At 43.8% G+C, this 23526-nt stretch overlaps 1 protein-coding gene across 3 annotated transcripts in view; it reads right to left on the minus strand.

The window, feature by feature from the left end:
• Otud7a (OTU deubiquitinase 7A) overlaps window positions 1–23526 on the minus strand; it is a 247668-nt gene that overhangs the window by 36677 nt on the left and 187465 nt on the right. For 2 of the 3 annotated variants that reach the window (XM_057756509.1, XM_057756511.1), the window contains 2 exons: window positions 13611–13793; window positions 4759–4980 (listed from right to left, as the gene is read on the minus strand). In XM_057756509.1, coding sequence (XP_057612492.1) covers window positions 4759–4980; window positions 13611–13793 — 405 coding nt within the window. The remainder of the gene's footprint in view (window positions 1–4758; window positions 4981–13610; window positions 13794–23526) is intronic. The other variant, XM_057756512.1, reaches the window with a different exon arrangement.

The raw sequence follows: 23526 nt of genomic DNA on the forward strand, positions 1-23526 counted from the left end.
AATATTTTTATTTGTGATTTTTATGTGCATGAGCATTGTGCCTGTATATAGTCTGTGCACCAGGTGCATGCAGTTCCCACAAAGGCCAAAAGAGGACATCCCTTGGGACCGGAGTTACAAATGGTTGTGAACCACCATAAGGGTTCTGTGAATTGAGCTCCAGTCCTTTGGAAGAGCAACCAATGCTCTCAACCACTGAGCCATCTCTCTAACCCTATGATTATCTTTTCCAATATTCTGTGTATGCTTGAAAAGAATTATAGTCTGCCAGCTATATGTTTTACTTGTGTTCATTGGTTATATACTACATCTTTATAACCTACATACCTTTTACTTGGTCTCTCAATTACTATGAAAAATGCACTAAACCCTTCTGGTTTTATTGTACACTTATCTGTATCTTCTTGTATTTCTGTGACTTTTAAAATGTATATGCGGGGCTGGAGAGATGGCTCAGCGGTTAAGAGCATTGCCTGCTCTTCCAAAGGTCCTGAGTTAAATTCCCAGCAACTGCATGGTGGCTCACAACCATTTGTAATGAGGTCTGGTGCCCCCTGCTGGTCTGCAGGCATACACACAGACAGAATATTGTATACATAATAAATAAAAAATATTTTAAAATAATAAAATAAAATATGTGTGTGCACATGCAGTGTGTGTGTGCATCTGTGTGTGCACACATGTGCATATTCATTGTCTTTTCAAGGCTTCTATCATTGAGGGATATTGGATTTTGTCAAAAGTTTATTCTGTATCTATTGGAATGATCATGTGATTTTTGTCCTTGAGTCCATTTATGTGATATACTACATTTATGGATTTGTGCAAGTTGAACCCTGTACCTTCAGAATGCCATCAACTTTACTACAGAACATGATTTTTTTATATGTTCTTGAATTCAGTTTGCCAGTTCTTTATTGAGAAATTTTGCATCTAAGTTCATCAAAGAGGATTGTCTATAATTTTCTTCTTGTTTTTGTTGTTTCTTTATGTGATTTTGGTGTCAGGGTAACACAGTCTTCATTAAGAGTGTGGTGCTGACCATGCTCCAGTGCATGGCCACACATCCAGGAGTATATAGACAACTCAAATTGGCTTCCATAGGCTTTTCTATTTTTAATGAGTACACAGAGTTGGGCATGTAATGAAGTAGGGATGTATTTTGGAGGAGTTGGATGGAGTGGGTGAATATGAGCAAAATACATTATATAAAATTCTCAAATAATCCATAAGACATTTTAAAAATCCAAACAAAAAAGGGTTTGGCGATGTTTCTCACTTTATATGGATTAGTTTGAGAAACCCTTAAAGGTCTGATGGAATTCAACAATGCATCCTTCTGAGCTGAGATGGATTTAGCTGGGAGACTTTTTAATTGCATTTTTTATTTTTAGGAAATCTGCTCCAGGTGTACCTGGTAAAAGCCTCTCCTTGAGGGTAGATGGGGCCTACAACATTAGGCTTCAATCGAAGGCCAAGTGAAGAAGCTTTGGGGAAGTCTGTTCTTGATTCTGGGTTGATCAAAGTGTCTTGACCTAAGTGGGTGAATTCTGCAAGGAGGCTTTAATGGTCAGACGAAGCAGAGGGAGAGGAGTTTGGAGCAAGACAGTACAGGGCAGATCATACAAAGGACTGGGGAGACAGGAGGGAGTCTCTGGCTGGCCTCACAGAAAACAGTGAGTGTCCACATATAGATGTGTCCATATCTATCTATCTAGTTTGAAAAAAAGCCAGATGGCAAGGACCAGCACAGGACAGTCTTCTCGGTGGCCTTTGACAAAACCAGTGCTGTTGTCCCTGGAACTCCACAAGACTCAGCTGCTGCTACACTCAATTCACTAAGCTTTTTTCTTCTTTCTTTTTTTTTAAAAAATATTTATTTATTTCTTATATATACAATATTTTGTCTGTGTGTATGGCTGCAGGCCAGAAGAGGGCACCAGACCTCATTACAGATGGTTGTGAGCCACCATGTGGTTGCTGGGAATTGAACTCAGGACCTTTGGAAGAGCAGTCAGTGCTCTTAACCGCTGAGCCATCTCTCCAGCCCCCCTCTTTCTTTAAAAGCCCATACCAACTTGCTCCTTCTTGGTGAAGAGTGAGTGGCTTGCGTCAGTGGCCTTGTCTGAATAGCCATCCGGGTCTGTTGGGCTGGCAGCTCCTGCAGCTGGCGTAGTTACCACCAATTCCCTGGATTGCTTTGCTTGTGGCTCAGTCAATGGTGCAGAGGGAAGGAAGAGGGGGTGTGCAGAGCCAGTCAAGTGTGTCTGAGGGCTGTCTAGCAGCCGAGATAACAATTTGTTTTCAGTTACAACATGACTTCCAGTACAGTGACACAGCCCTGTTCTAAAGCCAAGCACACCACTGGGAAAGCCACATAAGTCTTGACCACAGGGCTTTTCAGCACAAACAAGCCTCCATCCATTCCTTTATCTATATGTGTCTTCTACTCTTCACCTGGAGCATGTGGATGAGAATGACACCTGAATTACTCTGACAAGCCTTGATATGAAACTAGAACACCTAGAAGGTATTAGGAGACCAAAATGCAGGAGCTATCGACCCCTGTGTGCTTTGTCTTTGCCTCAAAGACCCACATGCTACTCTTGTGCCCACAGCTCTACAGCCAGAGCAAGGGTGAGCTAAACAGACATGCCAATGATCACCCAACCATTGTCTTTCTGCTAGTGAGATACTCTGGCCAGTCTGTATGGTAGAGGAAGAATATGGTTAAAGTCTATTTCTCTAACCCTAATGCTATGATCTCTCCCTTATTTGAAAGGCACAAAGGTAGCAATGGCCTTGCTGGGTTATTTACAGACATGACACTAATTTTGGTATCCTTAACCTCTGCACATTGCTTGGCAAATATCCCATTTATGGATTCGTACCATCTCCTTAGATTTCTTTCATGACAGAATCTTGATTACCAATGTCCATCTTCTAGATCTTACTCTTATCTTTTTCTGGAACATAGATGTACCAGCAATGTTTATTGTGTGGCTAAGAACTGAGTTCTGCTTCCTAGCAGCATTGTTGCTGACGAAGCTCTCAGTATAACACTTTCTCTGCTGTCTGCTAAGATGTCACAACTAGGAGCTATGCCTCCCTGCTCTGCTGGGACAGGTTACCTAGGAGTTCCTCCAACAGTCATGCCTCTGGCCGAATGCCAAGTGGGAAGCAGAAGGCCTTGTTCCCACTTCTATCAGGGGCAGCGGGAACTATTGCTGGTGACATTGCCCTTGGTGCATGCTGGTAGTGAATCCCCCTGCGAGAAAAGTCAGGTTTGATCAAGAAAGACCACCTGAGAAATCTCTGGTAGGAACAGATGGCCCAGATGTCTGAGTTCTACATCAAAAACAGATTCAAGATGCTGCCTGAGATGATCAAGCCTCACAGGATACTCCAGTCAGGACTTGATCATAACTTTAAATTTTCTTTAGGTCTCCGTAAGATTATCAGTGCCCCCAACCAGCCAAAAGTAGCCTGAAATACTACGCCCACATTCCCAACAAATGGACTATGGATATTTTCCTTTGTTTAACACAAAAGAGGGGGAAGTGGTACGGGAGAATTGTCTGTATTCTGTCAATCATGTTTTAAATAAAAGCTGATTGGCCAGGCAGGAAGTATAGGTGGGTCAACCAGACAGGAAGTAGAGGCAGGGTGATGAGAACAGGAGTATTCTGGGAAGCAGGAAGCTCCCTCCGCAGTTCTGCCCAGACCACCGAAGAAGCAAGATGTGAGCTGCCCCGCTGAGAAAGGTACCGAGCCATGTGGCTAACATAGATAAGAATAATGGGTTAATATAACTTATAAGAGCTAGCAAGAAGCCTGAGCTAATGGGCCAATCAGTTTATAATCTTATGGAGACCTCTGTGTGATTTTCTTTGGGGCTTGCCGGCTGTGGGGTACCAGGCAGGACATTAACCCCAACAAGCAGGCCCACATGCTACAGTGCTCGGGAAGAACAAACTCTTTCACATAGATATACGAGAAGCCCTTTGATGTTCAATTTTGCAGTTGTTTATAACACAAGTGATGATGCTGAAAAGGTATTGCCCTTTCTCAGGATGAACCTACATCTGTTCAAACATTTGCTTTGAGTCATTGGTTGTACTGACTGAAAAGTCAAAGAGGACACATCTGGCTTCCTCCCTGCTTTCCTCACTGGCATCACAGGGTCATGAAGTAATGCTAGAGACAAGGCTCAAGTCACCTCTCTGTTTCCTCAACTTGGAGCCCAGAAAGACTGTGACAGTTGGGAAGAGAGACACATGTCTGCCTTCACAGAGTCCCCATAGCCACCGGGGTTGTCACCTTTGCTGATGGGAAGCTGAAGTTCTAGGAACAGGATTTACCCATGTGCATAGAATTGGCAGGGTCTCCTGTTTCTCTTCTAACTCAATCATATTGCCTATCCTTTTTCAGTTTCCATGGGGATGGATGAGGGATGGGAAGAGATCAAGGCCAAGTAGCATGGCGCTTATAGTCAGGGAAAATCTGGAATTCAGGAAGAAGGCAAATGATCTGGGAGGTACCAGCATGACTGCTTATCCAGCCAGTGCTCAGTGACAGAGTACAACAATCTTTAGAGCAGGGTTGGTACAAATGGAGAATTCTGATGGCAGATGCCAAGAACCCAGATCTTCCTCCTGCTCACTGGGGAAAGAGGCAGTCAGGCTGCTGTATAGGGGTGGGGTGAGTGACCAGGGGTGGGTGCCAAGGAATAGGAGACTGTGGGTAGCAGACACTCACCTGCCTGCTCCAGAGCTACCATGGTGGCCTGCTCGATCAGGTCCCGTTCGATGAAGCTCCTGAAGTCCTCACTATACACGCTCAGGTCCGGCAGCTGGAATGTATAGATGGGCATCTCCAGTGGGAACTGCTCATTGCTGCATTCACTGGCTACGTGGGATCGGGCCAGGGAGACAATGGCTGAGCTGGCATGGGAAATCCCCCGGGAAAGGCGCTTCTCTGCTGATGAGAAGAAAGGAAAGACACAGGGACCATGTCACTGTCGATGTGGCTCTGAGGGTGCCTGCAGCCATGTTTGAACACTCACACACAGCACACATACTGCATATATGGAAACACACATGAGTACTCAGATTAGATAAATACATACCTGTACACTATGAACATACAACACACATATATCTCCCCACATAATACACTTATGTAACATTATAAATGAACGTATGTACAAATATACCCAGATAGATAGATAGATGCAAATGTATGAACACATTGTATAGTACAAACACACATGTAAATACACACACTGCAGACATTTGTACACACAGTATACAGAATTGTTGTAACTATCAATAAGTATATCTACATATATACATACACATGACATTTTTAATATTTTTAATTTTTAAATTAGATTTATTCGTTTTATTTCATGTGTATTTTCTTTGAATATATGTTATGTGTACTGTGTGTATATTTGGTGACTGAAGAAGCCAAAGAAGTGCATTGGGGCCTAAGAAATTGGAATATAGATGGTTGTGAACCACCATGTGTGTGCTGGGAATCAAACCTGGATCCTCTACAAGAGCAACACGTGCTCTTAATTGCTGAGCCATCTCTACAGTTCCAATATAAGACTTTTAGACAACACATTTATCTACATATACACATGCACAGGCACACACCATATAGTTTAAATATACATGCACATATATATGCATATATATTTCATACACAGGTATGAAATGTACTAGATACTACAAATATGGACACATATCCCCATATACTCATGCACATGTACTTATATACTATGTACATGTTATATATATGAACATGGATGTATATGCACACACTACATACACTATATGATATTTACACAGCACACATGTAACATGAACATACACAGGACATACTACAGACAGGTACAACTACATATATGCACACTATACTATACACATATAGGAACATGTATGCACACGACACTCATGCACACAAGCTCATATCCTTCCCACATGAGCCTTTCTATCTGCCAAGACTCTTCCACCTTGCAAGTCTGCCTGCTACTGGAGTAAACCTGGTGTGTGGCCTGCCTCAGCCAAGCCACGGAACCACTGAGAGCAGTGCCGCCAGCCTACTGACAGGAGCAGCAGGGCTTGCTTTTGCTCGTGAGCTCCGTTTAACTCCACTCCTCAGAGCCTTCCTCTCCTGGCAGTGGGTGGGAGCTGGGAGACCATCTTAGTTTTCATGCACTTGCAGATTTAAAGCAAGAAGCATCCTGCTTAGGCTGCTCTGCTGTGGCCCAGGCTTTCCAGACATGGGCTACTTTATTCTAGCTTCTCTGATGAGCATTTCCCATGTGGCATTCTGGGACACACTGACGAAGGCTGTGCATGCTTTCTGTTCCAGAACTCTGGTGCTGTGGTCTACTCTGTTTTATTCTTTGTGGGCTCTCTGCCCAGAGAATGAGAAACGCAGGGAAGGATGTCTCTCAAGTAAGGTCTGTTAATGTGTGAGAACTTGAATAAGCTGAAGCAAATTCATTTGTTTTCTTGTTGCACTAAAACATACTTTTAATAAAGGACCTAGTGTTTAATGGTGACATTAACATAAACCAGAAATCTATTTTTATGGAGCCAAGGCTGGCCTTGAATTTAATATCCTCTTGTCTCATCTTCCAAGTACAGGAATTAAATGGTGCATCGCCCCTAAGCAACAATTCTGGAGCATATGATATAGGGATAGTCACTGTAGAGTCAGTGTTGGTGGTGTGCAATTTCTCACAGCAGAAATCCTCTTATTCAGCTTAGGGCAGGAGGGCCCTTGGTGTTTAAGTGTGACTATGATCAATACCCTGTGGCAGATTCCTGAGTATATGCACACGTGTTCCAAGGTTGCTCACCTCCTTTTAGGCTAGCATCCCTGCTGCAAGGAAAATCACAGCCACTGCCTGCCTCAGATCAAGACTTCCTACAGCCTCATTGTGTATCAGTGACCATAAATGGCATTAATGAAATTCTGTCAAAGCAGACTGTCAAGCTGAGGTTTGCCTTGATGACCTCATACATTTTCCCCATCCGAATGGACAGAAAGGTATGGAGATTGCATATTTCAGAATGAATAGTTTTAATTCACTTCAATTTCATTCTGAGACAGTATGATTAGGTTATCTCACATTTTGAGGAAAGGAGAGAGAGAGAGAGAGAGAGAGAGAGAGAGAGAGAGAGAGAGAGAGGGGAAACTACAGAGGCCACCCAGAATGAGAGAGATGGAACAGGAGGTCTGGGTTGCCTGTCACTGGGACATGTCCCTGCTGCTTCCTGCACTGAGCTCAAATGCTTGATCCAATCCAAAGAAGAGAAAATCTGTGAGGTCTGCTCTCCTACATGCTTAACAGCGTACTAACAGTGAAGAAACAGAAGTAATACAAGTCTGTCAGCAGAATGGAAAAAGAGAAAAGAGAACATACAAAGAAGGGGATAGTATTTATTAGTACTATTATTAATAAATTAATTAATAAAGATTAATACTTAATAATAGTTTTATTTATAAAAATAATGAAATTGTATTATTTATGATAACATGGATTAACCTAAGGGACCTACATTGAGTGCAAAAAGCCAGGCAGATCCCACAGATCTTGCTCTTTTATGCAGAGCTACCGTAGGATAGTGGTAAGCAAGAGTGGGTATGGGAGGGAGACAGGAGACTGAGACTGGTGATTGACTATAAAACTGCAGTTGGATACGGGGAATAAATCCTAATGTTTCATAACATAGCAGTGACCACAGTTCACAATTTACTGTAGTTTTCCAAGTTGCCAGAAGAAAATGTTTTGGATGTCTTCAGCAGAAACCATAACTGGGAAGACAGACATGCTAGCCCTCAGAGGGTTATTACACATTGGTCATATATACTGAAATATCTACAGCACCCATGACTATGTACAACTGTTATGTGTCAGACACAAAGACAAAAAAACAAGGCTGACCACCTTGCAGCTCTCTTACACAACTAGAGGAACAAAGAGGCCACGCTGCCTGCTTCTGGTCTAATACACTCCAGTGTGAGGAGCCGATGATCACAGCACCACGTGCTCACAGGGGAACTGAGGAAACACCCAAGGAAGGCAGGCAAATAGAAGAATGTAAATGAAGTTCTCACATCACAGGAATCGGGCTGAACAGATTGAATTTAGAAATGAACCTAGCAAATATGTTCAGAGAAATACAGAGGAGATGGTGAAATGCTAATAATACTAAGAAATAATCTGCAATGAAAACCCAAGTGTTGACTCACACGAGTGCCCAGGAGAAAGACGCAGGTTAGAATGCCAGGGCGAGCATGTCTCTTAGGAGACGTGAAGAGGAGCTTCAAGAAGACAGCTGAGGGCGTTTACAAAGAACTCAAGGAAATGAATGAGAACCGGGGAGTTTGCTCCACTGACAGAATTTTAGTCATGAGAACCTTTTCAGGCACTTAAGCTTTAAGAGATTCTCAGGAAACATAAGATTTGAAGGCAGTATTTGAGGAAACATTCTTCTTGAAAGAAGGAAATGAATGTAGCCACGTGTCTTTTAACAGACAGATGCCTTCTGAGAAATACGTCCCTGTGTGACTTCACACAGTGGCCTCACACAGACCCGTGTGACCTAGCCCAGGCCTTCAATGTGACCTCTTGAGGGGCAAGGTAAATGTTGAGGCTGCACCTAGTAGGACCTGGCAGACTCTTTTAGAGTAAAGTATTTTGTCACAAGTCTACACTAAAATAACAATGAAAAGCATAGCATAGAAATTGTAAACACATAGCTGATGACACTCATACTGGATCTCAACTACTTATGACCAGTGCTTTGATATACTAGATGATGTGTGGTACTGTCACATAACAGAGTGCATGTCCATTCTCACCAGCATCAACCACCTCCTGAGTGATGTTTTATGGCATTGAAGTATGTGAGATTCTTTTGGCTTCCTTATGATTTTATGGTGTTTCTGTGGTAGCTATGACCTGTCATTGCCAAAATGTTTTGAGCATAGGGCTTTAAATATGGACAAGTAAAGAAGCTGACTTTTGCCTAAATAATCAGGCAACACAAAGAGCATTCATGTGATTGAGGGCATGATAGTAGAGGAGTTAAGAGCATGTGGCACATTTTTCAGGGCGAGGCAGAGTGCTTCTAAGGTTTCAGAAAGAAAATATAAACACGGACTTTAAAATGACAGTGGAGAGTCCCGGGGCATTGGCAGACCAGGACTGAGCCAGCAACCTGGTCCAGAGCACACTTGAGACAGCCAACTCCAGCAGAACAGGTACAGAGGAGTGAGTGAGCCAGAGACCTCTGAGGGTCCGGGTTGTGAATCTGGGACTTTCAAGGGAGTAGACCTAAGCCAACATCCCAGTGGGTCTGGGCGTAAGTCTTGGACCTCCCAGGAACTAGGCCTGACCCAGGACCTCTGCTGGTCTGGGTGTGAATATGGAACCTCCAAATGAGTAGGCAGGAACCAGAGATCTCTGTGGGTCCAGGCATGAGTCTGGGACCTCAGAGGAAGTAGGCCTGAGCCAAGAACTCTGTGGGGCCAGGCATTGGTCTGGGACATCAAAGGGAATAGGCAGGAACTAGAAACCTCTGCTGGTCTGAGCATGACTCTGGGACATCTGAGGAAGTAAGCCTGAGCCAGGTCCTCTGCAGGTCTGGGAGCACCCAAGCCTGGGAACTCTGAGGGAGTAGATAGGAGCCAGAGACCTTTGCAGGACTAACCCTAAGCTAGGGACCTACATAGGAATGGATTCAGACTAGGGACATTTAGAGAAACAGGTCTGAGATGACAACTTAGGCTAGAGCAAGCCTGAGACAGCAAACTCCAAGGGAGCAGAGCAAAGCACAGGAGCGCTGAGCTATCTCCAGGAACACAGAGTAACCAACAGGGTAACTAGAACCATGGCACTGATTATACCATGAGGAACAACCATCTGAATCTTGGGTTCACTGGCACCTAGAAGATTAATCAACAGAATCACGGACAGTCCCAACCACACTAATTAGAGGAAAAGATGAGAAGAAAAGGTAAGAACACACCCAACACCACAAAGAGTAACACAACACCAGTAAAACCTAAAGACCCAACAATAGCAAGACTTGAACAACCAAATAAATACAAAGCAGAAGAAAATAACCTAAAATATAACTTCAGGAGAACGTTTGAAACTTTTAAAGAGGAAATGAGAAGTTAACTCAAAGAATAGAGGAAAAGACAAACAAAAACTAGGAAGACATCAGCAAATCCCTTGAAAAGGCCAAACCTAAGAATAATAGGTATAGAAGAAAGAAGAAGTTCAACTCAAAAGCACAGAAAACATATTTAACAAAATCATAGAAGAAAACTTTCCCAACCTAAAGGAAGATATGCTTATGAAGATATAAGCTTACAGAACAACAAATAGACTGGATCACAAAAAAGTCCCCTCACCACATAATAATCAAAACACTAAACATACAGAGTAAAGAAAGAATATTAAGAGCTGCAAAGAAAAAAGGCCAAGTAACATATAAAGGCAGACCTTTCAGAATTACACCTGACTTCTCATTGGAGACAATGAAAGCCAGAAGGTCTTGGTCAAGCATTATGCAGATATTAAGAGACCATGGATGCCAGCCCAGGCTACTATACCCAGCAAAAATATCAATCACCATAGAAGGACAAAATAAGACATTCCATGACAAATCTAGATTTCACCAATACCTAGCCACAAACCCAACCCTACACAAAATTCTAGAAGGAAAACTCCAAACCAAGGAAGTTGGCTACACCAACAAAAATACAGACAATTGATGGTCTCATAGCAGCAAATCCCAAAGAAGGGAAAAACACACAAATTAACATCACAAACAGTGAAAATAAAAATAACAGGAGATAGCAATCACTGGTCATTAATATCCCTTAATATAAATGGACTCAACTCACCTATAAGAGGGCACAGGTTAACAGATTGGATACGAAAACAAAATACATCCTTCTGCATACAAGAAACACATCTCAATCTCAAAGACAGACATCGTCTCAGAGTAAAGGGTTGGAAAAAAAATATTCCAATCAAATGGACCTAAGAAACAAGCAGGTGTAGCTATCCTAATATCTAACAAAATAGACTTCAAGCTAAAATCAATCAAAAGAGACTAAGTGGGAAATTTCATATTAGTCACAGGAAAAAATCCATCAGGAGGAAATCTCAATACTGAACAAATATGCCCCAAATATAAGGGCACCCTCATATGTAAAAGAAACACTTCTAAAGCTTAAATCATACATTAAACCCCACACACTAATAGTGGGAGACTTCAACACTCCCCTCTCAGCACTGGACAGGTCAGTCAGACAAAAAATGAACAGAGAAATAAGGAAACTAACAGATGTTATGATACAAATGGACTTAACAGAGACCTACAGAATATTCCATCCAAGAATATGCCTTCTTCTCAGTACCTCATGGAACCTTCTCAAAAATTGACCACATACTCAGTAACAAAACAAACCTCAACAAATACAAAAAAATTAGAATAACCTCATGTATTTTATCAGATCACCATGGTATAAAACTAGAAGTCACCAGCAATACTAATTCCAGAAAACCCACAAACACATGGAAATTAAACAATGCTCACCTGAATCATCAATGGGTCAAGGAAGAAATAAATGGAGAAATTAAAGACTTCCTAAAATTCAATGAAAATGACCACATAACATACCCAAATTTATGAGACACAATGAAAACAATGTTAAGAGGAAAGTTCATAGCATTAATTGCCTACATAAAGAAGCTGGAAAAATCCCACACTAGTGAATTAACAGAACATTTGAAAATTTTAGAACAAAAAGAAACAAACTCATCCAGAAGAACTAAACAGCAGGAAATAATCAAATTGAGAGCTGAACTCAACAAAACAGAAACAAAGAAAACAATACAAAAAAAATCAATGACACAAAGAGCTGGTTCTTTGAGAAAATCAACAAAATAGACAAACCTTTATCCAAACTAACCGAAAGGCAGAGAGAGAATATCCACATTAACAGAATCAGAAATGAAAAGGGGAACATAACAGCAGACACGGAGGAAATACATAGAATCATCAGGTCATATTTTAAAACCCGTACTCCACAAAATTGGAAAACTTAAAGGAAATGAACAACTTTCTGGATAAATATCACTTACCAAAATTAAATCAAGACCAGATAAGCAAATTAAACAGTCCTATAACGGCTGAAGAAATAGAAACACCTGAACACTGAATTGACAAACAATAGGAAAAAGGTTTATTAACCTTGTATTTTATTTTCAAATCCAGAGACTAGCTCATAGGCTGGGGCATTAATACTATAAATATTTCTGTATGGCAGAGTCCTCTGAACACAAAGTCATAAGGCAAATGATACAGTGGGATTTGTATACAGGCAAGGGGAGAATCAGGTGCTGATTCTACAGTCTGATAAAACAAAGCCTATTGATTGATGGGAAAATTTACTAATGAAGAAACAGGCATGAGGCAGAGAGGAGGAGGCCAAATAACAAGCAAACCACAAGGTGAAAGTTAAAACAAGATTCCAGTTTTCACTCTTCACACCCCTCAAAACACCAGCAAGGCAAAGTCATAGCAAGACCAGGCAGAGCCGGCAGGAGCAGAGCAAAGCCCTGGGTTTGCACTCAGTGAGCAGCAATGTGGTCAGGGAGATGACTACATGAAGCCACAGCAAATCCATTGCACGGCACTAGCCTGAAGGAGAGAAGCATCAGCATGAGATTTATAGGACTGAGCATTTCTTTAAAGAAATTTATTTTCTTTATTTTCATTTTTTTTATTATGCATGAGTGTTTTGCCTGCATGTATGTATGTACCACCGGAATCCTGGTGTTCTACAAGGCTAGAATAGTGCATCAGATCCCCTGGAGTTAGAGATAGCTGTTAGCTGCCAGGGGGCTCTGGGAATCGAACTCAGGTCCTCTGGAAGAGCAGCCAGTGCTCTTACTCACCAAGCCTCTCAAACTTACGTCACAACATTTATTATGGGTGTGTGTGTGTGGGGGGGGTGAAAACAAACAAATGTCAACACAAACGCAAGAAAATCCAGCATGGCCATTTATACAGATACAGAAGGTCTAAATAAACCATGTAACAAAATATAGCAACCAAAAGAATGAACTAATGCTTACTGCTCCATAATAAAAGCTATTTGTTAGCCACATGTCTCCCTGACTATTATTTGTTTGCATTTTAACAAGCTCAGCAGGAGAAGGAGGTAGGTAGACTTGGCTGATCAGTGGTTATTAAGACAGTGAGAGCTGGGAGGTGGGACAAAGACCTTTCAGGCTTCCTTTTTATAATCACCATCACAAGTATACCTTAGTCTGATGACGAAAAAGAACAGTAAAGTAGAAACACATGGAACAATGAACACGCCATTGAATGACTTGGAGGCTAAGCTGCCAGATGTAACTGGAGGACCAGAGATATCTGTCAGGTGAAGAAGGACTCCCCAGTGGACGGGCCTGCCCTGAAGGCTTCAGTCACACTCTCCTGCTTTCCATGGGAGATGTGGACCCAACAGACTCATATCGCATTAAGCCCCTCAGCTGGTACCTTGGGCAATATCGTCCTGCCTCTGCAGGCAGGGCCGCTCCACTTTGTGCCCTGGCTGGGGCAATTCTCGCTCGGGCTGCTTGGCACACCTCCCTTCATTGAACACGTGCGGCAGGTTGGCTGTGTGCACCTGTCGGAGTTGCTCATAATCGCTTAGAGCAGCTGTCAAGTCCCAGTTCTTGCCTGTGGATAGAAACGACAAGAGATTATAACACGTATGGAGAAAAGGATGCTGTTGGGCAGGGTCTGAAAGCAGACTGGACACCCATAATCGATGATGTGAAATACATGATTACAGCCCCTCTCATCACCTTTCAGTCACAGACACATACATGCCTGTAAACATTATGGCTCTAATGCCCATTAAAGTGCAGCACTCAGTGAGGCTGTGCCAGGCCTTACAGCAGTGGTTTGGGACAAAAGCCTTTTCAGTTCAGTAATGCTCCACCCCACCCCTCCACTTCCTCTAAGATACTCCCAAGAATGTCATCTAAATACGGACATTCCTGGCCTTTCCATCACCACCCCCTGCCCCATGCTGGGGATCTGATACTCCTGGGCTTCACAGTTCTCAGAAAGAGCTCTACCATAAGGCTGCTCATCCAGGCCTTCTAGATAAGTTCTTGGCTCTCATGACATTCCCTACTTAGTGGCTTAACTTAGCCATCCCAAAGCATCCCAAGCCTAGTGCTGTCCAAGCCACCATTGGAATCCTCCACACACTGGCTGTGCTTACTTCCCATTGCGACACAGCAAAGGGCTGTAAGTACCTTTTATAGAAGGTGACATCCCGATTCCTCTCTTTCTCATGCCATGGGCCCTGCAGCCTAATCTTCATGACAGTCAACCGGCCCTGTAGGAACCCAACTTTTGGTTTCCTCTGTGGTCTCAGAAATGGAAACTTCCCATACTTCTCTAATAACTGCAGAGTTCTCTTATAGTGTACCTTGGGGTGCCTGCCTCTGCTTTCCTCTTTCTTTTGGGGGCTGCTACAGAAAGCAGGTCTGCCCACCTAGATAGGCCTTCCTACCATGGGGTCCTAATACTTGCTGCCCCTTTATCTTGGGATATTCATTCCCCAATCTGCACTGCTTCCTCTAGTTTTCAGCGGACTCTCCTGAGATATATCACCTTTAGAAAAGATCCTAGTCATTATTATGTTTTTAATCTAAAATGTCACATATTCTGGCACCTAGCAGCATCGTTAGGTTAGATCAGGCAGAAATCCTCAAGAAATGCCCGCACCTCTGACACACAGAAGAAACCCTATTGAAACCTGCATGGCAACTCTGTTCATGTAGAAAAAGGCACAAGGTCAATGTCAATCAAAAGTAGAGTGAACCAGCCAGTGCACACTCATCCGCGTAAACAGCAGACTGCTATGCGGCAAGGTCAAGGCATTTACATTTCACACAACACGCGGTCACGGGAAAGAAGAATGATCCTAGACACTTATGTGATCGGCTTTCATTTCTGAACGTCAAACATGTAGTTCTAAACAACACACAATTTGCAGACATAGACATGTATGATCAAATGCTTAGGAAAGCAAGGGAAGAAAAAGAAACGGCAGGAGTGCAGATCCCTGTATGGAGGGGTGACATGGTGCTGCCAGGAGCAGATGCCAGATTCTGTAGTCTTTGAAAGAAAGAATACCCACAGGGCTTCAGTTCATGCGTGTGGTAACATGATTTGTTTGTCCGGGTAACAGTTGGTTCCTTATTATTTATTTTGCCTTGAGACAGGGTCTTGCTGTATAACCCAGGCTGGTTTTAAACTGCAATCCTGCCCTAGTCTCCCAAGTGCTGGGATTACTGGGCCTGTGCTACCATGTCCACCTTGACTTTATCTTTAGTGAGTATGTATATAACTCTAAACTACAATAGACTGTGGGCTCAGTCACTTGATAATGCTTGTTAAAGGGAACCAAAGACACATTTCAGCCCTGGATGATAACAGTGATGGCATTCATACTTCAAGGAAAGTGATGAAATGATCAATTTTACAACAATGCAGCTATTTATATCCATATATTTGTTGGCTTATTAAAAAGATTTACTTTATTTTCATTATGTGTGTGTCTATGATATGAGTGTGTGTGTGTCTCTCTGTGTGTGTGTATGTGTGTATGTGTAGAGGTCAGGGACACTGGCTCCCCTGGAGTTGGGTACAGGGAGTTGCTATAGGTGTCAGGAACTGAATTCAGGTTTCCTGCAAGAAGAGTATATGCTCTAAACCACCAAGTCAATGCTCCAGCCTCTAATTGGTATATTTTATGCTAAAGAAACAATTTCAATATACAAATTTCAATTTGACTATTTATCTTAAAGAAATTAAAGGAAAGCAGGTCAAAAATTGTATACACTTTCTGTTGACACAGTCCACAAATGAAATCACTTTATTGTTATATGAACGTATATGTACTTATGTACTTACATACTGAGAAAGTATACTTATGAACCCCACCCATGCTTATAAACAGCATAATTTTTTAAGACTTTGCATATATTTGTGGTCTCTACATTCAGAAAATAATTAATCTAAGCATCTGTGCAAATGTAGGGAGAAGCATTGTCACAGTAGCTGAAGAAATAGTTAAACTGAAGAGCCAAAAGCTACAGGTAAGGATGTACAGAGGCTGAGTACATGGAGACACTCCTGAGTGTCGATGACATAAAAATGAATGAGAACTACTGTGTGCTTTGCAGACAGCTAATAACTGGATCTAAGCATGCATGGAACAGCTGTAGTGACCTGTGATGGCTGAGGTGCACTGGGGAGATTGGGGCTGTACCAGGAAAGAAAGATGGGCACAAGGTGGCAGCAGAACACAGCTTTTCTGGAGATGCTCTGGCATGTAGTCTCTGGAAAGATGCCCTCTGTTGGGGAGGTACAAGTATAGCAGTGGCCTAAGGGAGGGGGAGGCTGCTTATCCAGAAGGGAAGGAGCACAAGGCAATACCCAGGAGAGACAGATGGAGAAGGGACCCAGGGGCTACGGTGACTCATTTGTCATGTAGACCTATGCTGTGAGCTGCTAGACAAACCCTCAAATGTGACTCTGGGCACACTGGGTGAGGATCTCCCTGGATGAGCTGAACATCTGACTCTGTAGGCTGAGGGAAGCTGTGCAGCCTTCCAGGGGTGGTTGGGCTTCAACCAGTTGTCACCGGAGTGGAACAAGAGGCTTGCAAAGGAGGCAGCCCTGCTGGCAGGGGAGAGCTGGCTGTCTCCATTAGCCCTCCTGGCTTATTCCTTGTGATAAGTTTAACTCATTACCACCTCTTTCTTCCCTTCTGTATGTACATATCTGTCAACCCACAGGAAATACGTAGATACCGTCTTAGAGCAGACAGTCTCCAGCTCAGAGAGCTTGGGGTCAAATCAGTACAAAGCTGTGCCTTCTCAGTTCCTGGAGATGTGGGGGGGGGGGGGGAGAACAGGCTATGCAAAATAGGCAGGCTCTAGATCAGCGATTCTCAACCTGTGGGTAGTGACCGCCACAGGGGTCAAATATCAGATAGCCTGCATATCAGATGTTTATTATTATTCATAACAATAGCAAAATTAGTTAGGAAGTAGCAACAAAATAACTTTATGGGCTGGTGGTGGGGGCACACACCCTTAATCCCAGCACTTGGGAGGTAGAGGCAGACAGATCTCTGTGAGTTCGAGGCCATCCTGGTCTGTAAGAGCTAGCTCGCTCTAGGACAGCTAGGGCTGTTACACAGAGAAACCCTGTCTCGAAAAAAAATATATGGTTGGGGATCACCACAACTTTAGGAACTATATTAAAGTGTTGTAGCATTAGAGAGGTTGAGAACCACTGTTCTAGACAAACGCTGCTTGTTTGGACTTATTCAAGATGACTGGATATTTAGAACTGGGGGAATAGATCAGAATCAGAGCCTTTGCCTAGTATGTGTAAGGCCGTTGACTCCAAGTACCTCAAAAGAAATCAGGGGTGTCAACTTTTGAGTTTGAAGATGGCATACTTTTGAGCTAATGCACCTCATATTTCGACAAAAAAAAATAGTCAAGCAACGGGTCACAGAGTCAACCTTTGGCTCATTTGAATAACACAAGGTCAGTAGGACCCAAACCATAGTCTCCTAGGTAGAGTTTCAGAAAACATTTAACTTTATGTTAAAGTCTCATATGGATTAAAAAATAGACAAGTGAGTGTGTTCAGGGAATGACTATCTCCTGTGGTCACATGCTTCTGCCATTCACCCAGGTGTCCAGGCAACGCCATGCTCTGACTGTCCCTGTGGGGGTGTCGGGAGAGGGGCTTTTGGAATACCATGCCATGGAGTAGAAAGCTGTAATTAACTTGTGGTTCAATCCTTCTCACTGAGCTGAATCCTCCTCCCTTTAGCCAGTCTGAAGCTATGCACCGAAATCAGCAACAGCAAGGAGCAGCAGCTTCATTAACCCAAGGCACAACTAGGATACTTACTGCCCCCCAGAAGTGTGTGGGTACCCACATGTGCATGCATGCTAGAGTCTCGGCCCCAGCTTCGAGCGTTTGGGAGGTGGTGATATCTTTGTAAGGTGGGGCTGATGGGAGGAAGTTAGGTTACTGGAAGTGCACTCCAAGGGAATTATGGACTTTTCTTCTTTCCTTCCTGTTCCGCATCCTGGCTAAGAATGATGGGTGGTTTTGCTCTGAGACATGCTGCTGTCGTCAGATGCTGCTTCACCACTGGCCAAGGACAAAGGCACCTAATAATCATTGACCCGAACCTCCCAAGCTGTGTACCTTCCTTTCCAGATTATCTCCTATCTTTGCTATAGTGATGGAGAACTGGCTAACATGACCAAGCAAGACTCCAATTGTTACAAAGCTTAAGAGAAAATGAAATCAGCTCTCAATGTGAGTCTAGATTTGTATGACAGTGAAAGTATGCTCTGCTGAGGCTCACGGAGGCCTTCTTAGAGGGCTCCCTGCCAAGGGCACTCATGGTGGAGTGCCCACTCTTCCTGTGTATCCTGTGCTGTCCATCTGCATGGGATTTAAGACCCCATTCCTTCCAGCTAAATTGTTTTAGTTAAAATTCCCTAGGCAGGCTTGAAAAAACTACAATAAGATCAAACTAAATCCTGCAGATCTGAGAAATAAATACTTCACGTTTCTTGGATGTTTGCCAAGCTGGCCCCCAGGAGGAGTTTTAATATGCCACTTGGAAAAAAAAGTCTTCTAGCTCTTTCTATCCATTTATTTTTTTTCCTGGAAGTCTACTATAGAAGTCTACAGTGTCCATGTACCGCAAGGTAGACAAGGAAGGCCACTGGCACTTGGGTCCAAGTCTCACACCAGGGCCCAAGGCTCGCCTAGAGAAGGACCAGCCTCCATGGAATCCATGAGCACATAATATAGTGCACATTAGCAGCTGTCCGTGGGTGGTCAGCCCATCCACACAGCAGAAAGGCTGATGGGCTCTAAGGATATTTTCTGCTTGCTCAGAATCAAAGACATCCTGCTGAGATCCTGTCTATAAAAGAGTGGAGGCATATTAATGTAGCAAGTGGGATCTGGGGGAGCTGTGACTTTTCTCAACCAGGTGCGGTGAGGGAAGAACTGTGTTGTGTATGGAATGGAGGGCACCCTATTCCCAAGAGCCCATGTCCACTAAAGAAGCTGTGTCCACTGAAGAGGCTACATTAACCAATTGTGTCTACTCAGGAGGCTGTGTCCACTGAAGAGGCTATGTTTACCAATTGTGTCTATCCAAGTGGCTGTGTCCATTGAAGGGGCTACATTCACCATTGTGTCTATCCAAGTGGCTATGTCCACTGAAGAGGCTACATTCACCAATTGTGTCTATCCAAGTGGCCGTGTCCACTGAAGAGGCTACATTCACCAATTGTGTCTAGCTAAGTGTCTGCATCCATCAGGGAGTGTGTGTGCCCAGTACAGAAGCTGGATCTACCTGGAGACTGTCTACTTAGGAGACTATATGTACCTAGGAGGTTATGTCTGAAAAAGAAGCTGCACCTCTTCTGGAGACCATTAAGCATGGAGTACGTGTCTACCTAGGAGACCCCATGGGACCCCAAGTCTTCCCAGGAGACCTAGAGGGCTATGCCCACCAAGCAGTCTGTGCATCAGGAAGCAATGCTAATGAAGTCAGCAGAAATCCAGCGGTGCCTAGTCCATGGTACTACTAAGGCAAGTAAATAGGCTCCTCACGGGTGACTGCAGGCAAAGGTCCTTCCACAGCTATCTGGAGGATACAATTTTCAGTTATTAGAATGACAATATTAACCATACCATGGACCTGCGCAGTTGTGTCATTTGCAGATGACCTGAGAGGGTGGTCTGTGCTTGGAGTGCATAGGGTGCGGCTAAGGTAAAGATAATGGATATTATTTTGGGTGGCAGAACACTGGCCAATTTCCTTCTGTTGTTGATGGTGGCTTGAATATTGGTATTGGGACTGAATGCCCAGCTGTATGCTCAGTTGGACATGTCTAGTCAACCTGTAGCAGAGGCACAGTCTGGACACTGCCCATCCCATCAGCATCCCGATCTTTCCTCATCAGTCCCTCTGTCATTATTTCCTATGCCTATAATATTATCACACACTGAGAAGCTTACAACACGTTTTATTTTCTGATGATTTTGGAAAAAAGCTGTCCAGAGGCCTCAGCTAATTTCCTTGTTCCAAGTCTTACAAGGCTGAAGTCAAGGAGTCAGCAGGGCTGTGGTCTGTCCTGGATGCACTTGGAAGACAGTCAGCTTTGGTGGTTGGAGTATTGAGTTTCTGTTTCCGTGGCAGTTACCAGCCAAAAGTCAGCTTTAGGCACCATTCATGACTCCTGACTGGTGGTTTCACCGCCATTGTCAAGCAAGCAATGGAGGCTGCTTCACTGATGCATTTCCTGTCCTCTTAGCTCCCTGTGAATGTGGTCTTCATCTGTTTCCAAGGAACCCCTGGCATTATCTTAGGTCTACCAGATAAAGACGTAATGTCTGTTAAAATCAAATAATTATCAGCCTAAGTCCCATCTGCGGAGCTCTTCTGTGGTACTGCAGTAGCCCCTCTTTATCTGAGGAAGATGTGCCTTAAAACTTGTGGGAGATGGCTGGAGCTGTGGGTGTGCCCAACCCTCAGAGCAGGTCTGAGAAGCCGCCATCTTCCTTCCCACTTCCAGGAATCACTGCAGCCCTCTCTATTATTTCTCAGAGCCACCACCCTACTCTTGTGCTTTGGGGTCACTATCAGGTAAAATGAGGACCCCCTGAGTCTATGCACACCAGATGCGGTGATTCATGTCCTAGTTGTGTGTGTGTGTTTGTGTGTGGGAATAGCATAGTGAAAATTATGAATTATAATTATCAATTAATTTTTTTTAATTTTCAATTTAATAGTGAACTGTCATTGGCTATCAGCAACAAAATTTATGGAAAAGGAAAACAAAGAGGGGGGTGCATGACTGTACCCATGCCAGCACATGGCTCAGTATTAGGGAACAGAAATCTCCAGAGTCATCCTGTTTACCAGGCAGGGTTGCGCTGGAGCTTTGAACAAATGGACCCTGGAAATACAGTGCTGCTTGATGTCTTCACTCTGACTCAGAATAAGACGTCTGAGACCCATCCATGTTGTGAAATGCATCAGTATTCATTTTCATTGCTGAGGAGTAGTCCATTGTATGCAACACAGGACGGTGTGCTTTTCCATGTATATGCTGAGAGATGCCACACTGCTTGCAGATTTTGATGGCAATAGAATTGTTATAAATCCCTTTCGATACGAGAGTCCTTGCTGTAAACATACCTTTTCAATTTTTTAATCTATTAAAAGTCTCATCTTTTAGAGAATTTCCAATGTGCAATACAATATTAACTATAGTCAGTCTTAAACCTATAGCAATTCATTGGAGATCCATCGGGGCAGCTTTCTCCTTTCCCAAGCTTTGGCCCAGGATTTTAGCCTTCAGGATTCCCAGGGTGCTCAGCACTGTCTCCTCACATCATGCAACCTGAGAGCTTCTGTGTAGGTGCTCATCCTGGCAGGTGTCCTGCTGGTTTTGGGCATTTTCTCATAGGAGCTCCGGTAACTAGCTGGGAAAGGTGGAGCTTGCGCCCCCCCTGTGCCAGGTCGGGGCAAAATAGCCCCACGTTGGGCGCCAAAATGTGGCGGCGTAAATGAATGCAGACAGATTATATAGATATATACAGCTTTAATAAGGAAATAGACTTACAGGACCACAGGTTCCCGCGGAGCACAGCGGAGCAAAAGAAAAAAGGGGCTGCTGGGATCACGCCCGGCAGATTTATCCGTAAACATTAGCCCAAGGCGAACATGCCCCCAATGGGTGGGGCTATGTCCCTACACCTTCTACTCTCATCAATGTCACCACCCACACCATGTATCACGGTATCAGTTCATCTGTCAGCACGTCAGTCTGAACCCTTCTCTTCACATTAACATAGGAAAGCACACTTACAGGCAAACACCAAGAACTACTGATATCCTCAGCTGCCCTGTAATGCTGTGTTTCAATTCCCAGCTTGTCTTGCAATTTTTCGCTTTTCAGTATTTGTGAATAAGCTTTTAATCAAGGTACCCACATTATCACTTGTTCATAGCTCTCTCGTCTTTCTGTGTGTGAGTGAAGGCATACAGATGGTAGAGGGCAGTCTTGGATGTCAGTCCTCACACTTAAAGACAGAGCCTCTTTCTTGTCACTGTTGTATACGCCAGACTAGCACCCCCTCCCTGAGCTCCCAGGGATTCTCCTGTCTCCACAATCCATCTCACTGCAGGATTGCTGGGGTTACAGATGTATCCTATTGTGTCTCGCTTTACATGGGTTCTGGGATCTAAACTTAGTTTCTCATACTTGTGAGCCATCTCCCAACCCTTTTTAAAATCTATAGCAGGGTGAACGAACTGGCTCATAGTCTGGCTTCCTGCTGTGCATGTATGCATGCATATGTGTGTGCGTGTGTGTGTGCATGTGTGTGTGTACATGTGTGTGTGTCTTTCTCTGTGTCAGTCTATGTGGATGTGAGCACGTGTGTAGGCTTCTCAGGTGCATCTAGCATGTTTTAAGGAAGGGTCTCTCATAGGCCTGGGGCTTACAGATTAGGCTAGGCTGTTTGGTTCAGTGAGCTACAGGTAGTCACCTGTCTGCCCACCCACTATTGAGATTACAAGCACATCCTACCATACCTGGCTTTTTTTTTTTATGATTTTATTTTATTTATTTATTTTTTTTGTTGAAAAAAATTTCTGCCTCCTCCCCGTCTCCCATTTCCCTCCCCCTCCTCCCACTTCTCTCCCCCTCCCCCTTCTCCTCTCCCTCTCCCCCCACTCCTCTCCCCCTCTCCTCACTCCTCTCCCCCTCCCCCTGCTCCATTTCCCCTCCCTCTCGAGTCTGAAGAGCAGTCCGGTGGGATATGGGGATCAAACTCAGGTCCTTGTGGTTGTGAACACTTTACTGACTTTGCCACCTGCCCAGTTGTGGAGGTCAGCTGCCCAGAGAAGAAGCATTTAACCTCAAATAGCCAAGTGGGACAGACTCTCTTAACATGAGAAAACAGGTCAATGATGGTACCGGGTTACAGCCTTCCCAAACAGCCAGGAAATAAGGAAAATAAAAACCACATAACTGACCACAGCCACAGAAAGGGAAGTTACCACCAATGGTGGCAGACAGGTTTGAAGAGTATTTGGATATTTTCCCTCCTCCAAACAAAGAATGTGTTCTGAATGGGACCAGGCCAGAGGAGGTAAAAGTTTGGTCATTTGAGCTCATAGGAGCTCCTGAACTCTGGACCAAAAGCTAGGGAGCCTGCATGGGACCGACCTAGGCCCTCTGCATGTGGGTGACAGTTGTGTGGCTTGGTCTGTTTGTGGGGCCCCTTGAGTGGGATCAGGGCCCATCCCTGGCACTTGAGCTGG

Source organism: Chionomys nivalis, chromosome 23 (genome assembly GCF_950005125.1).
Source record: "Chionomys nivalis chromosome 23, mChiNiv1.1, whole genome shotgun sequence".
Taxonomy (NCBI): domain Eukaryota; kingdom Metazoa; phylum Chordata; class Mammalia; order Rodentia; family Cricetidae; genus Chionomys; species Chionomys nivalis.